At 37.7% G+C, this 22,777-nt stretch overlaps 1 protein-coding gene across 1 annotated transcript; it reads right to left on the bottom strand.

Moving 5' to 3' along the window:
- Window positions 1–14,297: 14,297 nt before the first annotated feature.
- On the bottom strand, window positions 14,298–20,847 carry LOC108464994 (uncharacterized). Its single transcript, XM_017765292.1, has 3 exons — window positions 20,597–20,847; window positions 16,068–16,187; window positions 14,298–14,562 (listed from the first exon to the last, which is right to left on the bottom strand). The coding sequence occupies exons 1-3, from the start codon at window positions 20,845–20,847 to the stop codon at window positions 14,298–14,300; spliced, it is 636 nt and encodes a 211-aa protein (XP_017620781.1).
- Window positions 20,848–22,777: the final 1,930 nt, after the last annotated feature.

The following is a 22,777-nucleotide window of genomic DNA, read 5'->3' as shown; positions in this document are numbered from 1 at the left end:
AAATAAAAAGTTTTGAGAGTTAGGGGAGTAAATTTTTGAAGGGAAAGGAAATGGGGGGAAAATATTCAAAAAAAATGGGGGAAAATATTCAAAAACATGGGGGGAGAAATGGAAGGTAGATGGAGGGTAGGATGGCAGGGAAGTAAAAGTTTTAGGGTGTAACACCCCTTACTCGAGTTCGATGCCGGAACAGGATACGAGGTGTTACCAGACTTAAACACATACAAACATATATTTCCCTGTTATGAAGTTTCGCTCTAAATAAAAACTTCTCGCAATACCGTAATGTCCCTCCTACGGGCCTACGACTTTAGGATTGATTCGGAACAAATCTGTGCACTCTAGAAAACTTTGTAAAATTTCAAGTAGACAGGGGCACACTCTCGTGTGGAAGGTAAACACGCCCATGTGCATTCTTAACATGGGCATGTTGAAGGCCCGTGTGACTCATAGGGGCTGAGCATATCGGGACACGCCCATGTCCCTAGCCCGTGCGAATTTATTTTTCGATTCAAACCTACAGGGGTTTTCACACAGCTTGGCACATGCCCGTGTCCTCTACACGCCCATGACACCCCCGTGCCTTAGCCTATGTGCAAAAACCTTAACATTCTGTTTCTGACATCAGCAACATCTTAAGAGCACACAGCCATGGTACACGTCAATGTACTAGGCCATGTCCTCCACACGGTTGGGACACACGGTCGTGTCTCCGCCCGTGTGGTTACTACTGGGCATTTTGTTTTGCCAAAAATTAGGTATAGGGGACACACGGCCTGACTACACCCCATAGGGCAAGCCGTGTGTCACACACGGTCTAGACACACGCCCGTGTGTCTGCCTGTGTGGACAAAGACAAGGCTATCTACCAAGCCTTTTTGCCACCCTTACTTGCACCAACCTACACAACATCAAGCATAAACAATCCAAGCATGAATACACATAACCAAACAGCCACAACTATGAAAATCTTCATCAAATGCATTTAATAAAAATCAATATTAGCCAACATTAATGGCCTATACAAAATGAATATCACATCCATCATATGAGCTAACACATCTGGCTAAAATAACAAGACACTAAAACAAAAGATCAAGTCCCTATACATGCCATACTCAAAATATTTAAACTAATTATGCCAAGAGCTTAAAGTGATTGTGTGATCAATGCCTTCAACGTTTCTTGATTCCCGATGCTAGCTTGGCAGAACTATAAGAAAATGAAAAGAGAGGGAGTAAGCATAAAACTTAGTCAGTTGCATATAAATAGGTAACAACATCAACCATGCGTATTACAAATTAACACAACATTCTTGAGTGAACAAAGGTAATTATCACTACATGCCTATATATCCCAAGTATAAGCCAAAGATTTCAATATCATCCCAAAATCATTTTTATGGCTAGAACTTACTCATGTCAATCTTATCATCAAGGCAACATAACTAGACTCATATCTCATGAGTTTCGAATAAGAACTTGTACCACTCACAACATGATTATATCATTCCATATTTTTATCATCAACTTTTAAATAACCAATGAAACCATTTGGAATACTAAAGGAAATCTAATAAGCCTTACACAAGAGGGTGAATTGCTGATGCCATGTTCCAAACATGGTCTTACACTGGCTCACATTTTGAGGTTGATGCCATGTCCTAGACATGGTCTTACACTAGCTCTCGTCTCAAAGCCGTTGCCATTCCCAGACATGGTCTTACACTGGCTCTCATGATGTGGCCCATGCCATGTCCCAGACATGGTCTTACACTGGCTCTCACAACATCACCGATGCCATGTTCCAAACATCGTCTTACACTAGCTCTCATATCGTGGCTGACGCCATGTCCCAGACATGGTCATACACTAGCTCACATATCACCCAAATGTCATGGCATGGATATCCAGTTTATTCCTAGGTTCAATCGGGACCTTACTACATTAAATTTCATCATGCAATATTTATAAGCAATTTCAACCATATTACGCAAAATTAATCATTCAACACACAATAACGATAAAGTTGCCTTACTTATGTGCAACTTACCTCGGTATACAAAAAGTGGGCGATTAGTTGGATTTAGTCTACTTGCTTGGCCTTCCTCCGGTCTAGGCTGGATTTTTATTTCTTGATCTAAAATGATAAAAATTCACTAATTCAATCATCATATTAATCAATACATTTCATAATTCATATCTTTTCAAAATGACCATTTTGCCCCTAGAGTTTCACAAAATTACAGTTTTACTCCTGGGCTCATAAATTGATTTTCATCGAATTTCCTCATTAACCAAGCTTAGCCAAAACTACTTTAAGGCTACAACATCTCATAATTTCAATTATTTCACACATTTACCAAATAATTTATAACTTATGCAAAATGGTCCCTAGTTAGGGTTTTCATGAAAACTACTTCACAAAAGTTATTTATTTAACAACCATAAATCACTTTCTTCTATAAAATTTCAGCAACCAACATGAGTACTCTCATGAAAAAACCCTAGACTCTCAACCATTTTGCAAAATAGTCCCCTCATTAGTTAGCTTATGCTACACGGGTCCCAAAAGTACAAAAATTATCAAGAAAAGTCATCAAAATCACTTATTTTTTAGAGAACTTAATGGCTGAAAATTTCAAACTTTCAAGACCCCTTTCTTGCTGAAAATTTTGATGGAGAAGAGAAGAAGAGAAAAAAGATGATAGCTAGCCTTTAGGTTTATTATTTATTTATCAATTAAGTCACCTACCGTTTGACCATCTCATGAATTAAGGCTCCATTCTAGGCACTAACATTTTATTGGTCTATTTACTTATTAAGGACCTCTATTTTAATGTTCTATAGCTATTTGACATCTCTAGTTAGTAGAACAAGACTTTTGCACTTTATGCGATTTAGTCCTTTTTCGTAATTAGGCATACAATTGCTAAAATCATTTCACCAAAATTTTCATGCACTCATATAATTAAGCTAAAACACATAAAATAATATTAAAAATAATTTTTTGGCCTCGGGTTAGTGGTTTCAAAACCACTGCTCTGACTAGGCCCAAAATCGGGTTGTTACATGGGGAGAATATGGAAGGGAGTAAAAGTATTGGGGGAAAGTAAAAAGGTTTGAGGATTTGGGGTAAAAATGTAAAATATTATAGTTTGGTATTCGGTTTATTTGAGTTATTCAAATTCAAAAATTAAATTTGATTCAAACTTAAAATTTAAAAAAAAAATGAGTTGACTCAAAAAACTTGATTTCCTTGAATAAATCAATTTGTTAAACTCAAAATTCAAAATATTTTTCAAATTTTTCTAGTAAAATCGAGTTTTACTCACCCTTAGCTCTAATTTCCCCTCCAAGAAAGGAAACTTGGCAAGAAAAAGTTTGAAGATGATTCCCACAATTTGAAAAATTTGTTAAAACTCTTCTAAAAGAAGCTCAAGAGAAATTCTTGAAAGGAAAACTCAAAGAGAATTTATTAATTCAAAAGAGAAGTTGAATAATAATCAATTGTTTGATTTGTGTACAATGCAAAAGCCTATATATAGGTTAGCTAAATAAATCTAAATAAAGCTCTTAAACATAATAGAACTCTATTTAATCTAAACAAGAAGTAGTTTTAAACTAAACTTTCTTATTGACATAAAACTCCAAAATAACTTAAACTACTTTATAATTATTAAAAATTTGAAATAATAAAATAATAAGAGCTGATAATTACAATATTGGGCTCATTTATAATAAAAATTAAGCCCAAAGCCTAAACCCAGTATGATTTAAATCTTGAATTAAAAGCCTGAAACTCGTAATTTCTGTCATAATCACATCCAGAAATTCTACTCGCGTAGTCTTTATTTGATGCGATCACGCCCTCAGCACACTCTCGGACCAGCTCCCTAAGCATTGCTTGCCAACTCTTGCAACCTGACGTAGTTCGATTCTAGCTCAATGGAGCTCGATTCTAGCTCATTGAGCTCAATTTTATCCTTTTTAATTTTGTTTTAGTTCATTTTAGCTTTCGTCTATCTTATTTTTTTTGCTGGAACAATTTCATGCTGGAAAATTTTCATGTGTGTAGCTAATTCGTTAATTTATTTCAGCTCATAAATAAATTATAATTTGAATCTAATAATTGTAGTGTTTAATGTGTCTTAGTTTAATGCATGTTGTTAATATGTCCTAGCTTAATATCGATTTTTAATGTGCCTTGGCTGCTGCTGAAAATAAGTGTCTTAGTCATTGTTTGATTTTAATGTGTCTTAGTTTAGACAAATTAATTACATGTTCCAAATTAATTAGTTTAGCTGCTGCTGAATTTAATTGTGTCTGTGATACGAGCACGCCCCACGAACTTCATCGAACAAGCCTGTCAAGCCGAGCATTGACATGTTGGCAAGCTGATCCAAGCTCATTTCCAGCTCCACTAGCTTCGTCCAGCTCAAATCCAGCTTATTCGAGCTCAATCCAACTTGCCTGAGCTAAACCGAGCTCACTCCTAGCTCATATTCAGCTCACGAGCTAAACCTTAGCTCAGCTTCAGCTTAGGAGTTTAATCTCAGCTCAACTTTAGCTCACGAGCTAAAGCTTAGCTCATTTTAGTTTAACTCGGTTTGTCTTTAATGCATTAAATAAAATTTGCACATATTTATTTAAGCATTAAACTTGTCTTATATTAATATTTGTTATTAATATGTCATAGATATCACATAACTTAAATGTGTTCACCTTGTGCTGAATTTATGTGTGTTCACATGATGTCTTATGAATTGTTTTATTTCTTGTAGGTACAATGCTCATGGACGGCGCAATGAATGCTTGAAGAAACATCTCTTTTGGACATCCCACATGCATGAATGAACAACATTTAATTAGGTGCATGTATGACCAGATTCAAGGTGTTTACAAGTTCATGTATTTGCCAAATACATGAATGCACAAAATACATGAATGCTTGGGTTCAAATGCACATTCGGTTACATGAATGATGAAGATTCATGCATGAATGTATCTAGAAGATCCAATCCTTTGACGGTACACATGCATGCATGGAAGGAAATTAATGCAAGTTCATGTAGGGCTTGGTGCAATGTATGAAGAGGTGCATGTAGAATTGAGGTTCAATGGGCGGCATTTAAGGGAGTACATGTCTGGAGACGTTCATGCAAGTAGGGGCTATTTAATGTTCATGTTTTGAAGGTTCATGGACCGAATTTATGGAGGAACATACATTGGGACGTTTCATGCATGACCCACGCATTTTCAAGCTAACCATTCAAGTATTCAAGGTGCATTAAAGCTTCATTCGCCAAGGGGATGATGGAACATTAAAGGGCTGCACATTCATGGATATTCATGATTTTTCTTCTAGAATTATCTAGGTGTTTATGGTAAATTTCTTAGCTTCTAAACTTGTCCATTCAGCTACTTTTATTTAGGCTATAAATATATGTTATTTCATTTGTAAGAGGTTAGACTTTTCACTTAATGAAACTTTGTTAAACTTTTATGGAATTTGTGAGATTTCTTTCTCTCATATTTCGTTGAGGACTTCGTTGGCTTATCTAGGAAGCCTAGTGGCGTCAACCCTGTTCTTCACTATCCTAAACTTATCACTATCAAATAGTGTGGCGTTCACCCATATACCGAGGTTCCTACTTTGCTAAGTAGTGGGTCGAGGTTTATCACTTTCATCCTCCACCTTGAAAGCCTATAAGCATTTTGGGCCGATATTTTCTAATATTGGTTCATGCTTGCTTTTAAGAACCCTTTTCTTCTATATCCATCCTCTATTCACTTCTTTCACTTTCCCTTCCAATTTAGTCGAACCTGTATTTATCCATAAACCATCATAGAACCATTATACATAGCTTCTGTCCTATTTTTCCATCAACTTCATTTCAAAAGTGAATTGAATGATAGTTTCTAGTAGACGATCTGGCAACTCAGCATACGACTCGACTCTCCCCGAGGCGGTTCGTATCAGTCTGAAACTTAATTAATTTGCTAAATTAATTTGTGCAGCCATAAATAATGGACAGCTTGAATATCAGAGAGCTGCTGATTTAGTTCTCCCAAGCATCCCTTCGTGGAGACCAATGGCCAAGAGAGTTTTCACATTGCTAGAAATGTTTTTCACACTAGGGACCATTCGGTTTGGGGCTTTCACATTGATGCGAGCTTGGCCAAGGAGCTAGTTGCTAAACCCTTGGAGCTGCCGTTGGGACCAATCATCCAAGTCCAAGCAAAGAGGTTCCAAGAGACTATTTCAAGCTACATAGATCGAGCTTGGAAAGAAGGAGTGTTTGATCAACAAGTGACCAACTCAACAAGCTCATTTTGCAACGTTCTACAAGTTGACTTAGTTTGTTTCAATTCAAAAGGAGCTCAATTCTACACAAAGCTAGCTCATTGAGCTGGTTTCAATTTATTTACTTAATGCATTTATGTTGCTGGAATAAACTTAATTAGTTGTGTTAGTTAATTAGTTAAATTTCAGCTCAAAATAATTAATTAATTTAATGTGTCTTAAATATGGACATTTTAATTTAATGTATTAAATATGTCTTATATTAGTATATGCTTTAATGTGTCTAGTTTCAGACATAATTTTAATGTGTCTAGTTTAGGACAAATTTATTAGCTACTGCTAATTAATTTGTCTTAGCTGAATTAATGGTGTTTTAATTCAATTAATTTGCTGCCATTTAATGTCTCTAGGAATATGCATGAGACGGCATGGAATTGGCAGCCAACAAATGCACCCTTCATGGAAACCAAGGGCTAAAGATGGTGATGCCTGATCGTCTAATGAAGAAGTGTTGTTCGACTTGAGAAGCTTGGATGGAATTAGGCTTAGATTGGGGTTTAGGAACAAATATGGATTCAAAATGGTTGAGTTTGGATAGGTGTAGCTTCAGCTAACAAGAAATAAAAGTATAAATGATAGCTTGTTCAGTTAGGTGGGTAATTGTGGATGGACGGAAAGGAAATTTTAAGATGCAAGAGTGAACCAACACTAAATAGGAGTGCTGACCCAAAAATTATAATATATTAAGAGGAATAGTTGATGGTGATATCGACCTTGACCCGTTACCTAAAAAGGTAAGAACCAATGGTATGTAGGATGGTGAATGCCACACTCAAGTAGAGTGATAAGTTCGGAAAAGATTCAGGTTGATGCCACTAACTAAGTAGATAAGTCAGCTGAGTCTTTGGATGAAATTGAGAGAAGAAATTCTCACAAAAACACTTAGATAACATTCAAGTTGACAAAAGTTCTAAAACAAAGAAAAGAGTTACATATTTATAGTGCTGATCTTAGTCTAGCCGAATAGTCACAAAGCTAGCTGAATGGTCACTTAATTTTAGCTTTTAAATGAGATGAAAATTCCCGAATTCTTCAAGAAATTTCCAGGAAGCTTCCTTGTGCATGGGAGATGTCAAAGGGCAACTTCTAGATGCCTTAGTTCAGCTGGAACTTAATTGAGTGTTTTGGGAGCTGAGTTGAATCAATAAATTTGGCCTTGGTGTTTAGGATACTTAATTGAGCTGATGCTTGGAAAAGTTAAATGGACTTGAAGTTTTAATGAAATTCTTGGGTAGCTAGCCGGCCATGAAATGTGAACACAAGGAGACAATTGGCCACAAGGTGTGAAAGCAAAAATATGAACAGCCTTGTAATGTGAACGGCATGGGCTGCTAGTGGGAAAGCTTTCAATGGTAGCTTAGAGGAGCTAACCGGTTACTTTAAGAAGAAGAATCAGTAGCTGGTTATGGTTGTTGCAATGACCGAACCATCATGTCTTTTGGAGAAAATAAATCAGCAGCTAAACTTGCATTAATGTAGTCCCAAACATTTCACCTGCACTCAAATTAATTCAGCATATTAACTGAACTTAGACACATTAATTTCAGTAGCTCAAAGACATATTAAAACCTTGTATTTAGCTATGACATATTAAACATGTAAGGTTTAAGACATGTCTTAAATTCGGCTATAGCTTAGAACATCTTAATTAGCTAAATCGACTGGACAACATAAATGGGCAACAAGCTTTAAATTGGTCCTAAACTTGACGCATTAAAATAGCTAATAAATATGAACAAACTAAGACATAATTAAACTTAATTAAAATGTCTAGAATTAGACAAATTAAAACACATTTAATTATTGAGGCTGACTTTAACTAATTTAACTGGCTTATTTAATTTATTCCAGCAAACATAATTAAATAGAAATTAAGAATGAGCTCAATTGAGCTAGATGGAGCTGAGTTGAGCTCATGGAACTGAATGGGAGCTAAGGTTGCCTTGCAAAAGAATGCAAGGTGTCCTTGTTGAGCTTGTTTGAGCTCCTTCAATGCGTCCAGCCATGGTTTCATTCCATATGTGAGCAGCTAAGGCAGAAATGTGTTCTTTAAAGGATTTAGCTCATGCCCATGTAATGGGGCCTTAGGGTAGCTCGATCGGATCTTGGTTTGAGCTTGAGGAGCTCCACATCAGCCCCCCTCTTCGAAGTGACTTGTCCTCAAGTCAAATTCTGCATCAAATGGGGATAAGTCAGGCACACTGAATGTTGCACTTATGTTATACTCACCCGATAAATCAAGTTTGTAGGAGTTCTCGTTGATTCTTTCAATGACTTGGAATGGTCCATCTCCTCGGGGTAATAACTTAGATCTTCGTTGGGCAAGGAATCATTCTTTGCGCATATGAACCCAAGCCCAATACTGGGTTCAAAGACAACTCATTTCCGCCCTTTGTTTGCCTTTCGCACATTTGTCTCTGTCCTAGCTTCAATGTTGGCCTACACCTTTTGATGTAAGTCTTTAACGTAATTGGCTTTTTCTTAGCGTTTACACGGATAAGTTGATCATTAAGCAAAGAGACTAAGTCTAAGGGTGTTAAAGGATTAAAACCGTACTCTATTTCAAAAAATGAGTATTTTTTCACCGAATGAACAAAACGATTATAGGCAAACTCTATATGCAACAAACAATCCTCCCATGTTTTTAAATTTTTTCAGATGATGGCTCGAAGTAGTATAGATAGTACGTAGTTGACCACTTCCGTTTGGCCATCTATTTGGGGGTGATAGGTGGTTGAAAATAGCAACTTAGTTCCTAATTTCCTCCTCAATGATCTCTAAAAATGACTTAACAACTTCACATCTTGATTGGACACGATGGTTCCCTGGATGCCATGCAACCGAACAATGTCCCTAATGAAACGGTTAGCAACATGAACAGTGTCGTCAGTTTTTGTACATGCGATAAAATGAGTCATTTTCAAAAATTGGTCAACAACGAAAAAGATGGAATCCTTCACCATTGTTGCTCACAGCAATCCAAGGACGAAGTCCATGAAAATGACCATCCAGGGCGCTTCGAGAATGGGCAAATGGGTGTATAGACGGTGGGGTTGAACTTTGGACTTAGCCTTTTTATACGTTACGCATCGCTCACAGATTTATTCGACATCTTTCCTTATTTTGTTTCCAAAGTCTTGCTTACTCCAAAATGTCCCGTGAGGCCTCCGTTGTGCGCCTCGAGCACAAGTAAGTCCCGCATAGACCCTCGAGGAATGCATAACTTTCCTTCCTTGAAAAGATATCCTTCGTACCTATAAAAATTCTCAAAAGCACCATTCTCACAAGCAATAAAGATATCACCAAAATCAACATTGTTAACATATGAATCTTTCAATAAGGAAAAGCCAAGTAATTTTGAATCATGGTATGATAGCAAAGCGTACCTTCTCGAAAGAGCATCGGCTATGATATTATCTTTACCTTTTTTTTTTTTACTTTATTACATAATAGAATGATTCAAGATACTCAACCCACTTGGCATGACATTTATTTAACTTGTGTTGGTCCTTGATGTGTTTTAAGGCCTCGTGATCAGAGTGAATCGCAAACTCATTTGGCCATAAGTAATGTCGCCATGTCTCGAGGGCTCGAATTAGCGCGTATATTTCTTTTTCATACATAGGGTAATTAAGCACGGATCCATTGAGTTTCTTACTTAAGTATGCCATAGGCCTTCCATCTTGAGTTAGAACAGCCCGATCCCAACACCTGAAGCATCGCATTCAATTTCAAATGTTTTAGTGAAATCAGGTAATGAAAGCAAAGGAGCGTTAGTAAGGTAATTTTTAATTTTAATACAGGACTTTTCTTGCTTGTTGGTCCATTGAAAAGCTGAGTTCTTTTTTTATGAAACTCATCAATGATACGGCAATTGTGCTGAAGTTTGGCACAAATCATCAATAGAAGCTGGCCAAACCATGAAAACTCCGTACTTGGCTGAAACTCGTAGGCCTTAGCCAATCATGTATGGCCTTGATCTTTTCTTGGTCCACTTTTAGACCTTCTGAGCTGACTACGAAGCCTAAAAAGACAACTTTTTCAGAACAAAAGGAACATTTCTTGAGATTAGCATAAAGGGCTTCCTTTCATAAAACTTTCAAGATAGACTTAAGATGCATCACATGTTCTTCCAAAGTTTTGCTATATATAAGGATATCATCAAAGTCAATGATGCAAAACTTACCAATAAAAAACCTTAAGACATAATTCATTAACCTCATGAAGGTGCTAAGTGCGTTGGTTAGGCCAAACGGCATGACCAACCACTCATACAAATCATGTTTAGTTTTGAAGGCTGTATTCCACTCGTCGCCTTCTCGCATTTGGAGTTGATGGTAGCCACTTTTCAAGTCAATTTTTGAGAAAAGTTTGGCACCACTTAGTTCATCAAGCATATCGTCTAAACGAGGTATGGGATGCCAGTATTTAATAGTGATATTATTCATGGCTCTACAGTCCACACAAATTCGCCATGTCCCGTCTTTCTTTGGCACCAACAAAACGGGAACGGCGCAAGGACTAAGGCTCTCATGAATATAGCCTTTCTCTATTAACTCGTTAACTTGTCATTGCAATTCTTTAGTCTCTTTGAGATTAGTCCTATAGGCTAGTTGGTTCGGAATAATAGCTCCAGGGACAAAATCGATTTGGTGCTAGATTTCGCGAAAAGGTGGTAATCTGCTCGGAATTTTATCCGAGAACACGTCTTAAAAACCCTGCAAAAGGTTCAAAACAGTGGAGGGCAAATCCTTGGGCAACTCGTTAGTGTTAAACAAAGTTTCCTTATACATGAGTACAAGAACAGAACGTTTCGTCACTACGGCCTTCTGAATTTCACTCGCTTTAGCAAATACACTAATTTTCTCACTTTCTTTTTCTTTTCTCATTTTCTTTTCCTTCTCTTTTGCTATTTTTTCTTTCTTTTCTCTTTTTTTTTTTATTTTTCACTTTTACACTCTTTTCTTTTTCTCTCATTTGTTCTACAGAGGTTTTCAGCTTCATTTGATCGTCGTAAACTTGCTTGGGCGTCAATGGGGCTAGGATGATTTTCTTACCCAAATGCTTGAATGTATACCTATTGGTATACCCATTGTGGATAACTCTTCAATCTAACTGCCATGGTCTTCCTAGCAATAAGTGCCCCGTGTGCGAATAGAAAAAGAAACAAGCACTTGTTTTGTTACCTTTATTTCACCCCTGTCGTTGAGCCATTAAAGTTTGTAGGGGCTCGAGTGCTTCATAGTTGGTAAACCAAGCTTTTCCACCATATGTGTGCTTGCCACGTTTGTACAACTTCCGCCATCAATGATGACACTATAGACTTTCCCTTGGACTTGGCATCGCGTATGGAAGATATTTTCGCGTTGTTGCTTATTCTCCACACCTTAAAGACTTAAACTTTGTTTGACGACAAGCAACTCACCATCAATGGCGTGCTCCAAGTCCTCCGCTTCATCAGATGTCACTTCAGGCACATTTCCACGTCGGACTCCGATTCAATCTCACCATCCACTCGCAACACCATAGTGCTTTGGTTAGGACACTGACTTGCAATATATCCTCTTTTGAGACATTTGAAGCACTTGATATCCCTTGTGTAGTTGGAATTACTCTCGATGGCCTTGCCTTTACTTGACTCAGCCATAGGTTTATTTGCCTTGGCTGGCATCGTCGGTTCCTTGGCGCGGTTGGTTGGAGTGTTCTTGCCCACACCTTGGCTCCACTTTAAGGTGTTCGCAGTGGAATAGCCTCGGACAGCTCCTTTTCCTTTTAATTGTTTCTCCACCTTGATGGCCATGTGTACCATGACCACCACCTCAATGTAGTGTTGCAGCTCTATGACATTAGTGATACAACCACACCTCCCGAGTTGTCAGCTGCCAATGAAGATCCTCTCGAATTGCCCGTAGGACCGATCACCCGAGCTCGAGCAAAAAGATTCAAAGATGCAACAACAACTTTAGTTGATAGAGTTTGGGGTGAAACCGTTGCTGGACTTCTTGAAAGCTCTTGGACCAGCAAGCCAAGCAAACCATGCATACTCCTTCAAGCTCAAATCAGCTCAACTTCAACTTAACTTAGCTCAACGAGCTCGTTTTAGCTCATTTCATTATTGCGTTTATTATCTTGGAATAAATCATTTAAGTTGCTGTTAGTTTTATTAGTTATTTGTTTTAATAATTAATTTGTCATAATCTGGACATGTTTTAATTATGTTCTAAATTAAGTACTTAATTAATTAGGAACAATTAAATATGTCTTAACTATTACAAAGATTAATTATGTCCAGCCTAATTTATGGTGCAAGATTTATTTATGTTGCGAATTTAATGTGTCTAAAAGGGATTTAATTTGCTGCATTAAATGTTGTAGGTACATTACCCTTGACGGCATAGGTGCATGGATGATTTAAAATTGGTGTGCTGATCTTTGGTGTTCCCTAAGTGACCATTCAGCCAAACCTTACAACTCTTCAAGAAGACCGATTGGCTGCCCAAGACAAATTAAGGCTGTTCACACCCACCGATTATTCCTTTCACACCAAGGGCTGTTCGGTTTTGTTTGTTCACACATGTGTGGCTGTTCAAATCGGTTTGTTCACATTCTAAGACTATTGAAGTGCTCTAGACAGCTCCTTAATCACATGAACATTTGGCTGAATCAAGCAGCATATTAATTCCAAATTCAAGCATTTGGCGAACCTATTGATGGCATTTCAGCTCCCAAACAATTCATTCAATTTTTCTATTGAATCAAGGCATCTAGAAGCTGCCCCTTACCATTCTCCATGCACAAGAAACTTCAAGGAAGCTTCATCAAAAATTCTGGAATTTTCAGAAACCATTTAGCTACCTCAAGAGCCTATTCGGCTATCCCTTGCATTCACTATAAATTGTGGCTTGTGTTACTTTGTAAAGAACTTTTTGGACTTTTATTAATGTTATGCTGCCAAATTTGTTAGGCAAAAACTTTTCTCAAATTTCGTTCAAAGATTCGATTGGCTTCCTAGCGTTCTAGTGTGTCAGCCGTTGCTCTTTGTCGAACCCGAACTTATCACTACTCGTAGTGTGGCGTTCAAACATACCGAGGTTCCTATCTTGTTAGATAGTGGGTCGAGGTTTTCCTTTCAATTCCAAACCGAACTAAAAGAGCTTATAAACAACGGGTCGATACCAAATCGGTATTGGTTCTTGTTTGCACTTTTTGTTCAACCCCATTTCTCTATTTACCTAATTGAACCAATTCCTTCATCCATACCTATTCGGACTCCAAACCCGAATTTTCAAACTCTTCTTACCTATTCTAATCCGAGCCCAAAACCAATACCTTCTTTCCTTCATCTGACCTTTTCAATTAAACCTAACGTAACTTCTTGTTGACGATCGGGCACACTAATACGACTCGACTCTTCCGAGGCGGATCGTATCAATTAGCTATGCCTCGATTAAGACCAGCTAGGAAACGGGCCATCGTCGCCTCGTGATCTTCTACTATGTCTGAGTGAATCATTGCGACCTCCATTTCCTTGTAATAATCTTCAACATTCCTCATTCCTTGAGTGAGATTTTAAAGTTTCTGATGAAGCTCTCGGTGGTAGTAAGAAGGGATAAACCACTGTCGCATGGCCGCTTTCATCTCAGCGCAAGTAGTGATGGGTCATTCTCCGTTGTGTCTACGGCTAATGGTTAATTGATCCCACTAGATCATTGTGTAGTCTAAAAACTCAATTGCAGAGAACATGACTTTCTTGTTCTTGGAATAATTGTGGCAATCGAATACCAATTCAATTTTCTTCTCCCACTCTATATAGGCTTCGGGATCCGACTTGCCTTAAAATAGAGGAATTGAAAGTTTGATATTCTTTAAGTCATCGTCTTCTTGCCCTTGGTCTTTTTGGCCTTGATTCCATTGCCCCCTCTGCTGAAAGCTCAAGTTGGACCCTTGGTCACTCCTGGCTTCACTAGGGTCAAACGGATCATCTTCGTTAAGTCATTGTCAGCCTCGATTTCATGGTGGACTTTAGGGTAATCTCTCCCATTGGGCTCTTTCCTCAACTTAAGCCTTTCTTCGATAGGCTTGAGCTTTTGATCGAACAATCGCTCCACTTCTTGTAACAAGGCTTGGAGATTTAGATCTGGGATATTTTGGGCTGGTTGCCTTTTGGCTCTTTCTTCCATATTATGATTAGGACTTCTGGACATAGAAACTTTAAATCCTTACAACAAAACCTCATGGTCACTCGAAAAGAAAGGAATTGGTGGCACCACACTCGTGTTTGCTCTCGTATTTTGGCTTTTTCTTCTCTCTATTGCACTCTCGTACTCGTGCCTTTTTTCTTTTGTTTCTTTTCGCGTAATTTTGTATAAGACTCCATTAGATTTATTCTCTAGTCTAGAGGATTGGTTTCAAAGGGGTTGCAAGGGATTGATGAAGAAGGTGTAGGGTAGGCTGACAAGAAATCAAAATGGGCTTTAAATGTGTGTGTAGGGTTGCAAGGGAAATAGAAGTGGAATTTTGTTGATCGAGATTACAAACAATGAAAACAAAATTTTAATCACTTTATTCTTTTTTAAAATAATTTTTGAATTTTTTTCAATATATAGACAATACCTTTGTAATACACAAAATAATACTAAATATATATTTTTTGGAATTTTTTTACAAACCTATTTAGGGGTGTTTTTGAATGTTCGTACTTCTTGTTTTAAGTAGCTCTGATACTAAATAATACGATTTTGCCTCGGTTTAGTGAGTTGAATTATTTAGATGCCCAATGATCTAACGAAGAAGTGTCGTTCGACTTCAGAAGCTTGGATGGAATTAGGCTTAGATTGGGGTTTAGGAACAAATATGGATTCAAAATTGTTAAGTTTGGATAGTTGTAGGTACGGCTAAAAGGAAAGAAAAGTATAGATGATAGCTTGTTCGGTTAGGTGGGTAATTGTGGATGGACAGAAAGGAAATCTTAAGATGCAAGAGTGAACCAACACTAAATTGGAGTGCTGACCCAAAAATTATAATATTTTAAGAGGGATAGTTGATGGTGATATCGTCCTTGACCCGTTACCTAAAAAGGTAAGAACCAATGGCATGTAGGAAGGTGAACGCCACACTCAAGTAGCGTGAAAAGTTCAGAAAAGATTCAGGTTGACGCCACTAACTAAGTAGATAAGTCAGCTGAGTCTTTGGATGAAATTGAGAGAAGAAATTCTCACAAAAACACTTAGATAAAATTTAAGTTCACAAAAGTTCTAAAATAAAGAAAAGAGTTACATATTGATAGTGCTGATCTTAGTCTAGCCGAATAGTCACAAAGTTAGCTGAATGGTCACTTAATTTTAGCTTTTAAATGAGCTGAAAATTCCAGAATTCTTCAAGAAATTTTTAGGAAGCTTCCTTGTGCATGGGAGACGTCAAAGGGCAGCTTCTAGATGCCTTAGCTTAGCTGGAACTTAATTTAGTGTTTTGGGAGCTGAGTTGCATCAATAAATTTGGCCTAGGTGTTTGGGACGCTTAATTGAGCTTATGCTTAGAAAATTTTAATGGACTTGAGTTTTAAGGAACTTCTTGGCCATGAAATATGAACACAAGGAGACATCGGCCACAAGGTGTGAAAGCAAAAATATGAACAGCCTTGTAATATGAACGGCATGGGTTGCTGGTGTGAAAGCTTTCAATTGTAGCTTGGAAGAGCTAACCGGTCACTTTGGGAAGAATAATCAGCAGCTGGTTGTGGCTGTTGCAATGAACTAACCATCATGTCTTTTGGAGAAAATAAATCAGCTAAACTTGCATTAATACTGTCCCAAACATTGTACCTACACTCAAATTAATTCAACTTATTAACTCAACTTATACACATTAATTTCAGCAGCTCAAAGACATATTAAAACCTTGTATTTACCTAAGACACATTAAACATGTAAGGTTGAAGACATGCCTTAAATTCGGCTGTAGCTTAGAACATCTTAATTAGTTAAATCGGCTAGACAACTTAAATGGGTAGCAAACTTTAAATTGGCCCTAAACTTGACACATTAAAATAGCTAATAAATATGAACAAACTAAGACATAATTAAACTTAATTAAAATTTCCAGAATTAGACAAATTAAAACGCAATTAATTATTTAGGCTGACTTTAACTAATTTAACTAGCTTATTTAATTTATTCCAGCAAACATAATTAAATAGAAATTAAGAATGAGCTCAATTGAGCTAGATGGAGCTGAGTTGAGCTCATGGAACTAAATGGGAGCTAAGGTCGACTTGTAAAAGAATGCAAGGAGTCTTTGTTGAGCTAGTTCGAGCTCCTTCAATGTGTCTAGCCGTGGTTTCATTTCATATGTGAGCATCTAAAGATGAAATGTGTTCTTTAAAGGATTTAGCTCGTGCTCGCATAATGGGACCTTAGGGTAGGTCGATCAGATCCTGATTTAAGCTAGAGGAGCCTGGGGCATGCTTGCATCATCCCCCCTTTTCGAAGCGACTTGTCCTCTAGTCATATTCTGCATCAAATGAGGATAAGTCAGACACATTAAAAGTTGCACTTATGTTATACTCACCCGGTGAATCAAGTTTGTAGGAGTTCTCGTTGATTCTTTCGATGACTTAGAACGGTCCATCTCCTCAGGGTAACAACATAGATATTCGTTGGGCTGGGAATCGTTCTTTGCACATATGAACCCAAACCCAATCACTGGGTTCAAAGACAACTTGTTTTTGCCCTTTGTTCACCTTTCGCACATAGGTCTCGGTCCTAGCTTCAATGTTGGCCCGCACCTTTTGATGTTAGTCTTTAACATAATCAGCCTTTTTCTTAGCATCTGCATGGATAAGTTGATCATTAGGCAAAGGCACAAAGGATTAAAACTATAAACTATTTCAAATGGTGAGTATTTTGTCACAGAATGGACAGATCGATTATAGGCGAACTCTATATGCGGCAAAAAATCCTCCAACATTTTTAAATTCTTTCAGATGATGGCTCAAAGTAGTGTAGATAGTACGTGGTTGACCACTTCCATTTGGCCATCTTTTTGGGGGTGACAGGTGGTTGAAAATAGAAACTTAGTTCCTAATTTCCCCCACAATGATCTCCAAAAATGGCTTAAGAACTTTGCATCCCGATTGGACACAATGGATCGCGGGATGCCGTGCAACCGAACAATGTCTCTAAAGAAAAGGTTAGCAACATGAACAGCTTCGTCAATTTTTGTACATGCAATAAAATAAGACATTTTCAAAAATTGGTCAACAACGACAAAGATATAATCTTTCCTTGTGTTCGTTCGCAACAATCCAAGGACAAAGTCCATGGAAATGTGCATCTAGGGAGCTTCGGGAATGGGAAAATGGGTGTATAGACCGTGGGGTTGAACTTTGGACTTAGCCTTTTCACACGTTACGCATCGCTCACAAATTCGTTCGACATCTTTCCTCATTTTGGGCCAATAAAGGTGTTCTTGGAGTGTCTCCATTACTCCAAAATGTCCCATGCGGCCTCCGCTGTGCGCCTCGTGCACAAGTAAGTCCCGAATAGAACCTCGAGGAATGCATAGCTTTCTTTCCTTGAAAAGATATCCTTCGTACCTATAAAAATTCTCAAAAGCACCATTCTCACAAGCAATAAAGATATGACCAAAATCAGCATCGTTAACATACAAATCTTTCAATACGGAAAAGCCAAGCAATTTTGAATCAAGGTATGATAGCAAAGTGTACCTTCTCAAAAGAGCATCGGAGACGATATTATCTTTACCTTTTTTATACTTTATTACGTAAGGGAATGACTCGAGATACTCATCCCACTTGGCATGATGATACGAACCGCCTCGGGGAGAGTCGAGTCGTATGTGAGTTTGCCCGATCGTCTACGAGAAAGTATCGTCCGGTTTGTTCAAAAAGGATGTTTCTAAATAAATTATGCGGAAACTATTCAAGGGGTTCAAATAAAGGGTTTAAAATATGAATATTAAGGTTCGGTTTAAAGTAAATGAAAGAAGGGAAAGAAGGAACTCAAAAGCAAGCACGAACCAATACTAGAGAGTATTGACCCAATTGCTTATAGGCTTTCAAGGTGGAGGATGAAAATGATAAACCTCGACCCGCTACTTAGCAAAGTAGGAACCTCGGTATAAGAGTGAAAGAAATAGGGTTGACGCCACTACTAGGTAGATAAGTCAACAAAGTCTCAAACAAAGTTTAGAGAAGAAAATTCTCACAAGATTAAATTCAATAAAAAATTTGGCAAAAAGTCCCTTACAATTGAAAGAAAACAAATATTTATAGGCACATAGATGACCATTCAAATTCGGCATCTAGGTGTTCACACAATAATAAAAACGTTCACACTAATGTATTAAAATAGTTCATAAATTCGGCAGATTCATGAACTAGTTGAATGGACACTTTCTTCCCCCTAAGTGTGTGCATGAATACTTAATCATAAAGAAAGGCTTCAAGTGACTTGTATGTGCACCAAAGGTTGCATTCATCTCCTTGGGACGTTCATGCACTTGTATGGAGCATATATCCTCATAATTAAACTCTTTAATAGCATGTAGGTTCATAAATGGCAGCATGAACCTAGTAAATTCGTTCTCCCCTTTGTGCATACACTTAATTCAATCAATGTGTTGAATTATTGAGTTAATTCCTTCCTTTGGACGTTCTTGAACCCATCCATGCATGTGTAGTAGCTTATAGGTCAATTCAAAGTGTGAACAGCTACTTCTTGGCCGAATAAGCGCCTTGGAAAGTTAGGAGATAGCCACCATACATGCACTTAAGCCATTCATGCATTCTATCATCCCATGCATTTGATCCATTCATGGACTAGCCTTTAATGTCCATACATGCATTCGACACATGCATGAATTTGTAGAAACCTTGCATCTAGCCGTACATGCACCAGCATTTAATACTTCTTCATTTATGAGTGTGGAATGCCCAAAAGAGATGTTTCTTCATCCATACATTGTACCGTCCAAAGGGATGATGTACCTACATGAAATAAACAAGTCATTAAGATATCTCATGAACACTCATAAATTTGGCATGATGTGAACACATTAATGTCATGCATTAATTCAGCTATGTGAACATAATCAATTTATGTAATGACTATGACATATTAATAACAAATATTAATATAAGACATGTTTAATGCTTAAATAAATATGTGCAAATTTTATTTAATGCATTAAAGACAAAATCGAGTTTAAACTAAAATGAGCTAAGCTTTAGCTCGTGAGCTAAAGTTGAGCTAAGGCTAAACTCCTAAGCTAAAGTTGAGCTAAGGTTTAGCTCGTGAGTTGAAAGTGAGCTAGGAGTGAGCTCGGTTTAGCTCAGGCAAGATGGATTGAGCTCGAATAAGCTAGATTTGAGCTGGACGGAGCTCGTGGAGCTGGAAATGAGCTTGGATCAGCTTGCCAACATGTCATTGCTCGGCTTGACAGACTTGCTCGATAAAGTTTGCGGGGCGTACTCGTATCACATGACATTTATTTAACTTGTGCTGGCCCTTGATGTGTTTCAAGGCCTCGTGATCGGAGTGAATCACGAACTCATTTGGCCATAAGTAATGTTGCCATGTCTCAAGGGCTTGGATTAGCGCGTACATTTTTTTGTCATAGATAGGGTAATTAAGCGCGACTCCATGAGTTTCTTGCTAAAGTATGCCACAAGCCTTTCGTCTTGCTTTAGAACAGCATCGATATCAACACCTGAAGCATCGCATTCAATTTCATATGTTTTAGTAAAATCGAGTAAAGCAAGCAAAGGGGCGTTAGTAAGGCAATTTTTAATTTCAATACAGGACTTCTCTTGCTCGTCGGTCCATTGAAAAGCCAAGTTCTTTTTTATGACAGTCGTCAATAGTGCGGCAATTATGCTGAAGTTTGGCACAAATCATCAATAGAAGCTGGCAAACCATGGAAACTTCGTACTTGGCTGACACTAGTAGGCCTTGGCTAATCTTGTATGACCTTGATCTTTTCTTGGTCCACTTCTAAACCTTCTGAGCTGACTACGAAGCCTAAAAACACAAATTTTTCGAAACAAAAGGAACATTTCTTGAGGTTAGCGTAAAGGGTTTCCTTTCATAAAACTTCCAAGATAGACTTAAGCATCACATGTTCTTCCAAAGTTTTGCTATATATACGGATATCATCAAAGTAAACAATGCAAAACTTACTGATAAAAGACCTTAAGACATAATTCATTAACCTCATGAATGTGCTAAGTGCGTTGTTTAGGCCAAACGGCATGACCAACCACTCATACAAACCATGTTTAGTTTCGAAGGCCGTCTTCCACTCATCGCCTTCTCGCATTCGGATTTGATGGTAGCCACTCTTCAAGTCAATCTGCAAGAAAAGTTTGGCACCACTTAGTTCATCAAGCATATCATCTAAACGAGGTATGGGATTCCAGTATTTAATAATGATCTTATTCAGGGCTCGGCAGTCCACACACATTCACCACGTTCCGTCTTTCTTTGGCACCAACAAAACGGGAACAACGCAAGGACTAAGACTCTCATGAATATAGCCTTTCTCCATTAACTCGTTAACTTGTCATTGTAATTCTTTAGTCTCTTCGGGGTTGGTCCTATAGGCTGGTCAGTTCGGAATAATAGCTCTAGGCACAAAATCGATTTGGTGCTCGGTTCTGCGAAGAGATGGTAACGCGCTCAGAATTTCATCTTGGAATACGTCTTAAAAATCCTGCAAAAGAGTCAAAACAGAAGAGGGGAAATCCTCGGGCAACTCGTTAGTTTTAAACTAAGTTTCCTTGTACATGAGTACAAGAATAGAATGTTTCATCACTAAGGCCTTCTGAATTTCGTTCACTTTTGCAAATACACTCATTTTCTCACTTTCCTTTTCTTTTTCATATTTTTCTTTTCTCATTTTCTTTTCACTCTCTTTTGCTATTTTTTCTTTCTTTTTCTCTTTTTTTTTTGTCTTTCACTTTTACATTCTTTTCTTTTTCTCTCATTTGTTTTATAGAGGTTTTCTGATACGATCCGCCTCAAATAATGAGTCAATTCGTATTTACATTGCCCGATCGTCTAGGAGAAAGTATAGTTCAATTAGATGGATATCTAACTAAATCAGTGAAATAGGCTCAACTGGGATTAAAAGATCAAAAATAAAATGGCTAATTGGAAAGGGAAAATATTTGGTTATCAAATAAGTGGTAAAAGTTGATTATGTTTTGGATATGGTAAAAGGATGGAAAGAAATGGTTCAAGAAGCAAGCAAGAACCAACACTAATTAGTTTCAACCCAATACTTATATGCTTTTGAAAAGGTTTATAAATTCGGTCAAAACCTCGACCCACTATCAAGAAAGATAGGAACCTCGGCGTAGGGTTCAAACGCCACACTTGCAAAAGTGATAAGTTCGGGAAAGGCAAAGAACGAGTTGACTTCACTAGCTTTGTAGATAAGCCAACAAGTCTTTGAACAAAATTGGAGAAATGTATTTCTCACCAAATGAGCAGAGTTTCATTAAAATGTCCAAAACCTAATCAACTTTTACCATTTATTTTGATAACCAAATATTTTCCCTTTCCATTTAGCCATTTTATTTTTGAACTTTTAAACCCAATTAGATATCCATCTAATTGAACCATACTTTCTCGTAGACGATCGGGCAATGTAAATATGACTCGACTCATCATTCGAGGCGGATCGTATCATTTGGTATCAGAGTCGTTAAAATGAGAAGTACGGACCTTTGAAGACAAACTCAGAATAGTACGTGAAGAACCGAAGTAAGTTCGAAAAGAATTCGAAAGAAAATTTGAGTTGAAAATTTGTATTTATTATTGTATTCCCCGATCAAGAAAATTCCCATTCTCAACCATTCCTACCCATTCCACACCACACTTAAACCCTTTTTCATCTTTTCTTTCAGCCTACCCTACCCCTCTTCATTAATTCCCTTGTTTCCCAATTTGTGACCGACCCCTAAGCCTACAATTAAGCCTTGGCAAGTCTCCTTACGAAGTCGTGAGAAAAGAAGGAGCAAAAAAAGGCACGAGAGCATGAGCACAATCGAGAGGAGGTAAAAGCCAACATACGAGTGCAAACACTAGCATGAGTGCTATCAATTTCTTTCTTTCTAAGTGAACGTAAGGTTTGTTGTGAGGTTTCAATTATTATCTTTCTTCAGTTTTGATTTGTTTTATTTTCTTTGTTGTCACAAAATCCTAAACGAAATATGGAGGAGCGACAAGATCGACAATGATACGACCGCACCCCGGAGTGCATCAAACTCAACCAAGGACTCAATGGTGCTGCTTCAAGGACCAATTATGCGGGCTCGAGCTAAGCAATTCAAGGAGGCCATTTCGGCTTTAGCCAACCAAGTGTGGGGAGAGGCATTGGCTGGTGAAAT

This window comes from Gossypium arboreum, chromosome 9 (assembly GCF_025698485.1).
Source record: "Gossypium arboreum isolate Shixiya-1 chromosome 9, ASM2569848v2, whole genome shotgun sequence".
Classification (NCBI taxonomy): Eukaryota; Viridiplantae; Streptophyta; class Magnoliopsida; order Malvales; family Malvaceae; genus Gossypium; species Gossypium arboreum.
The sequence above is the reverse complement of the archived record's forward strand: the minus strand, read 5'-3'. Positions and strand labels throughout refer to the sequence as shown.

Coding starts and splice junctions, on each gene's coding strand:
- LOC108464994 (XM_017765292.1), bottom strand. CDS start 20,847: ATGTGTGTGGACTGCCGAGCCCTGAATAAGATCATTATTAAATACTGG. Junction 16,188..20,596: donor GCACTTAGCACATTCATGAG/GTTAATGAATTA, acceptor ATTTGAGTGTAG/GTACAATGTTTGGGACAGTA. Junction 14,563..16,067: donor TATTCTTCCCAAAGTGACCG/GTTAGCTCTTCC, acceptor TTCTATGTCCAG/AAGTCCTAATCATAATATGG.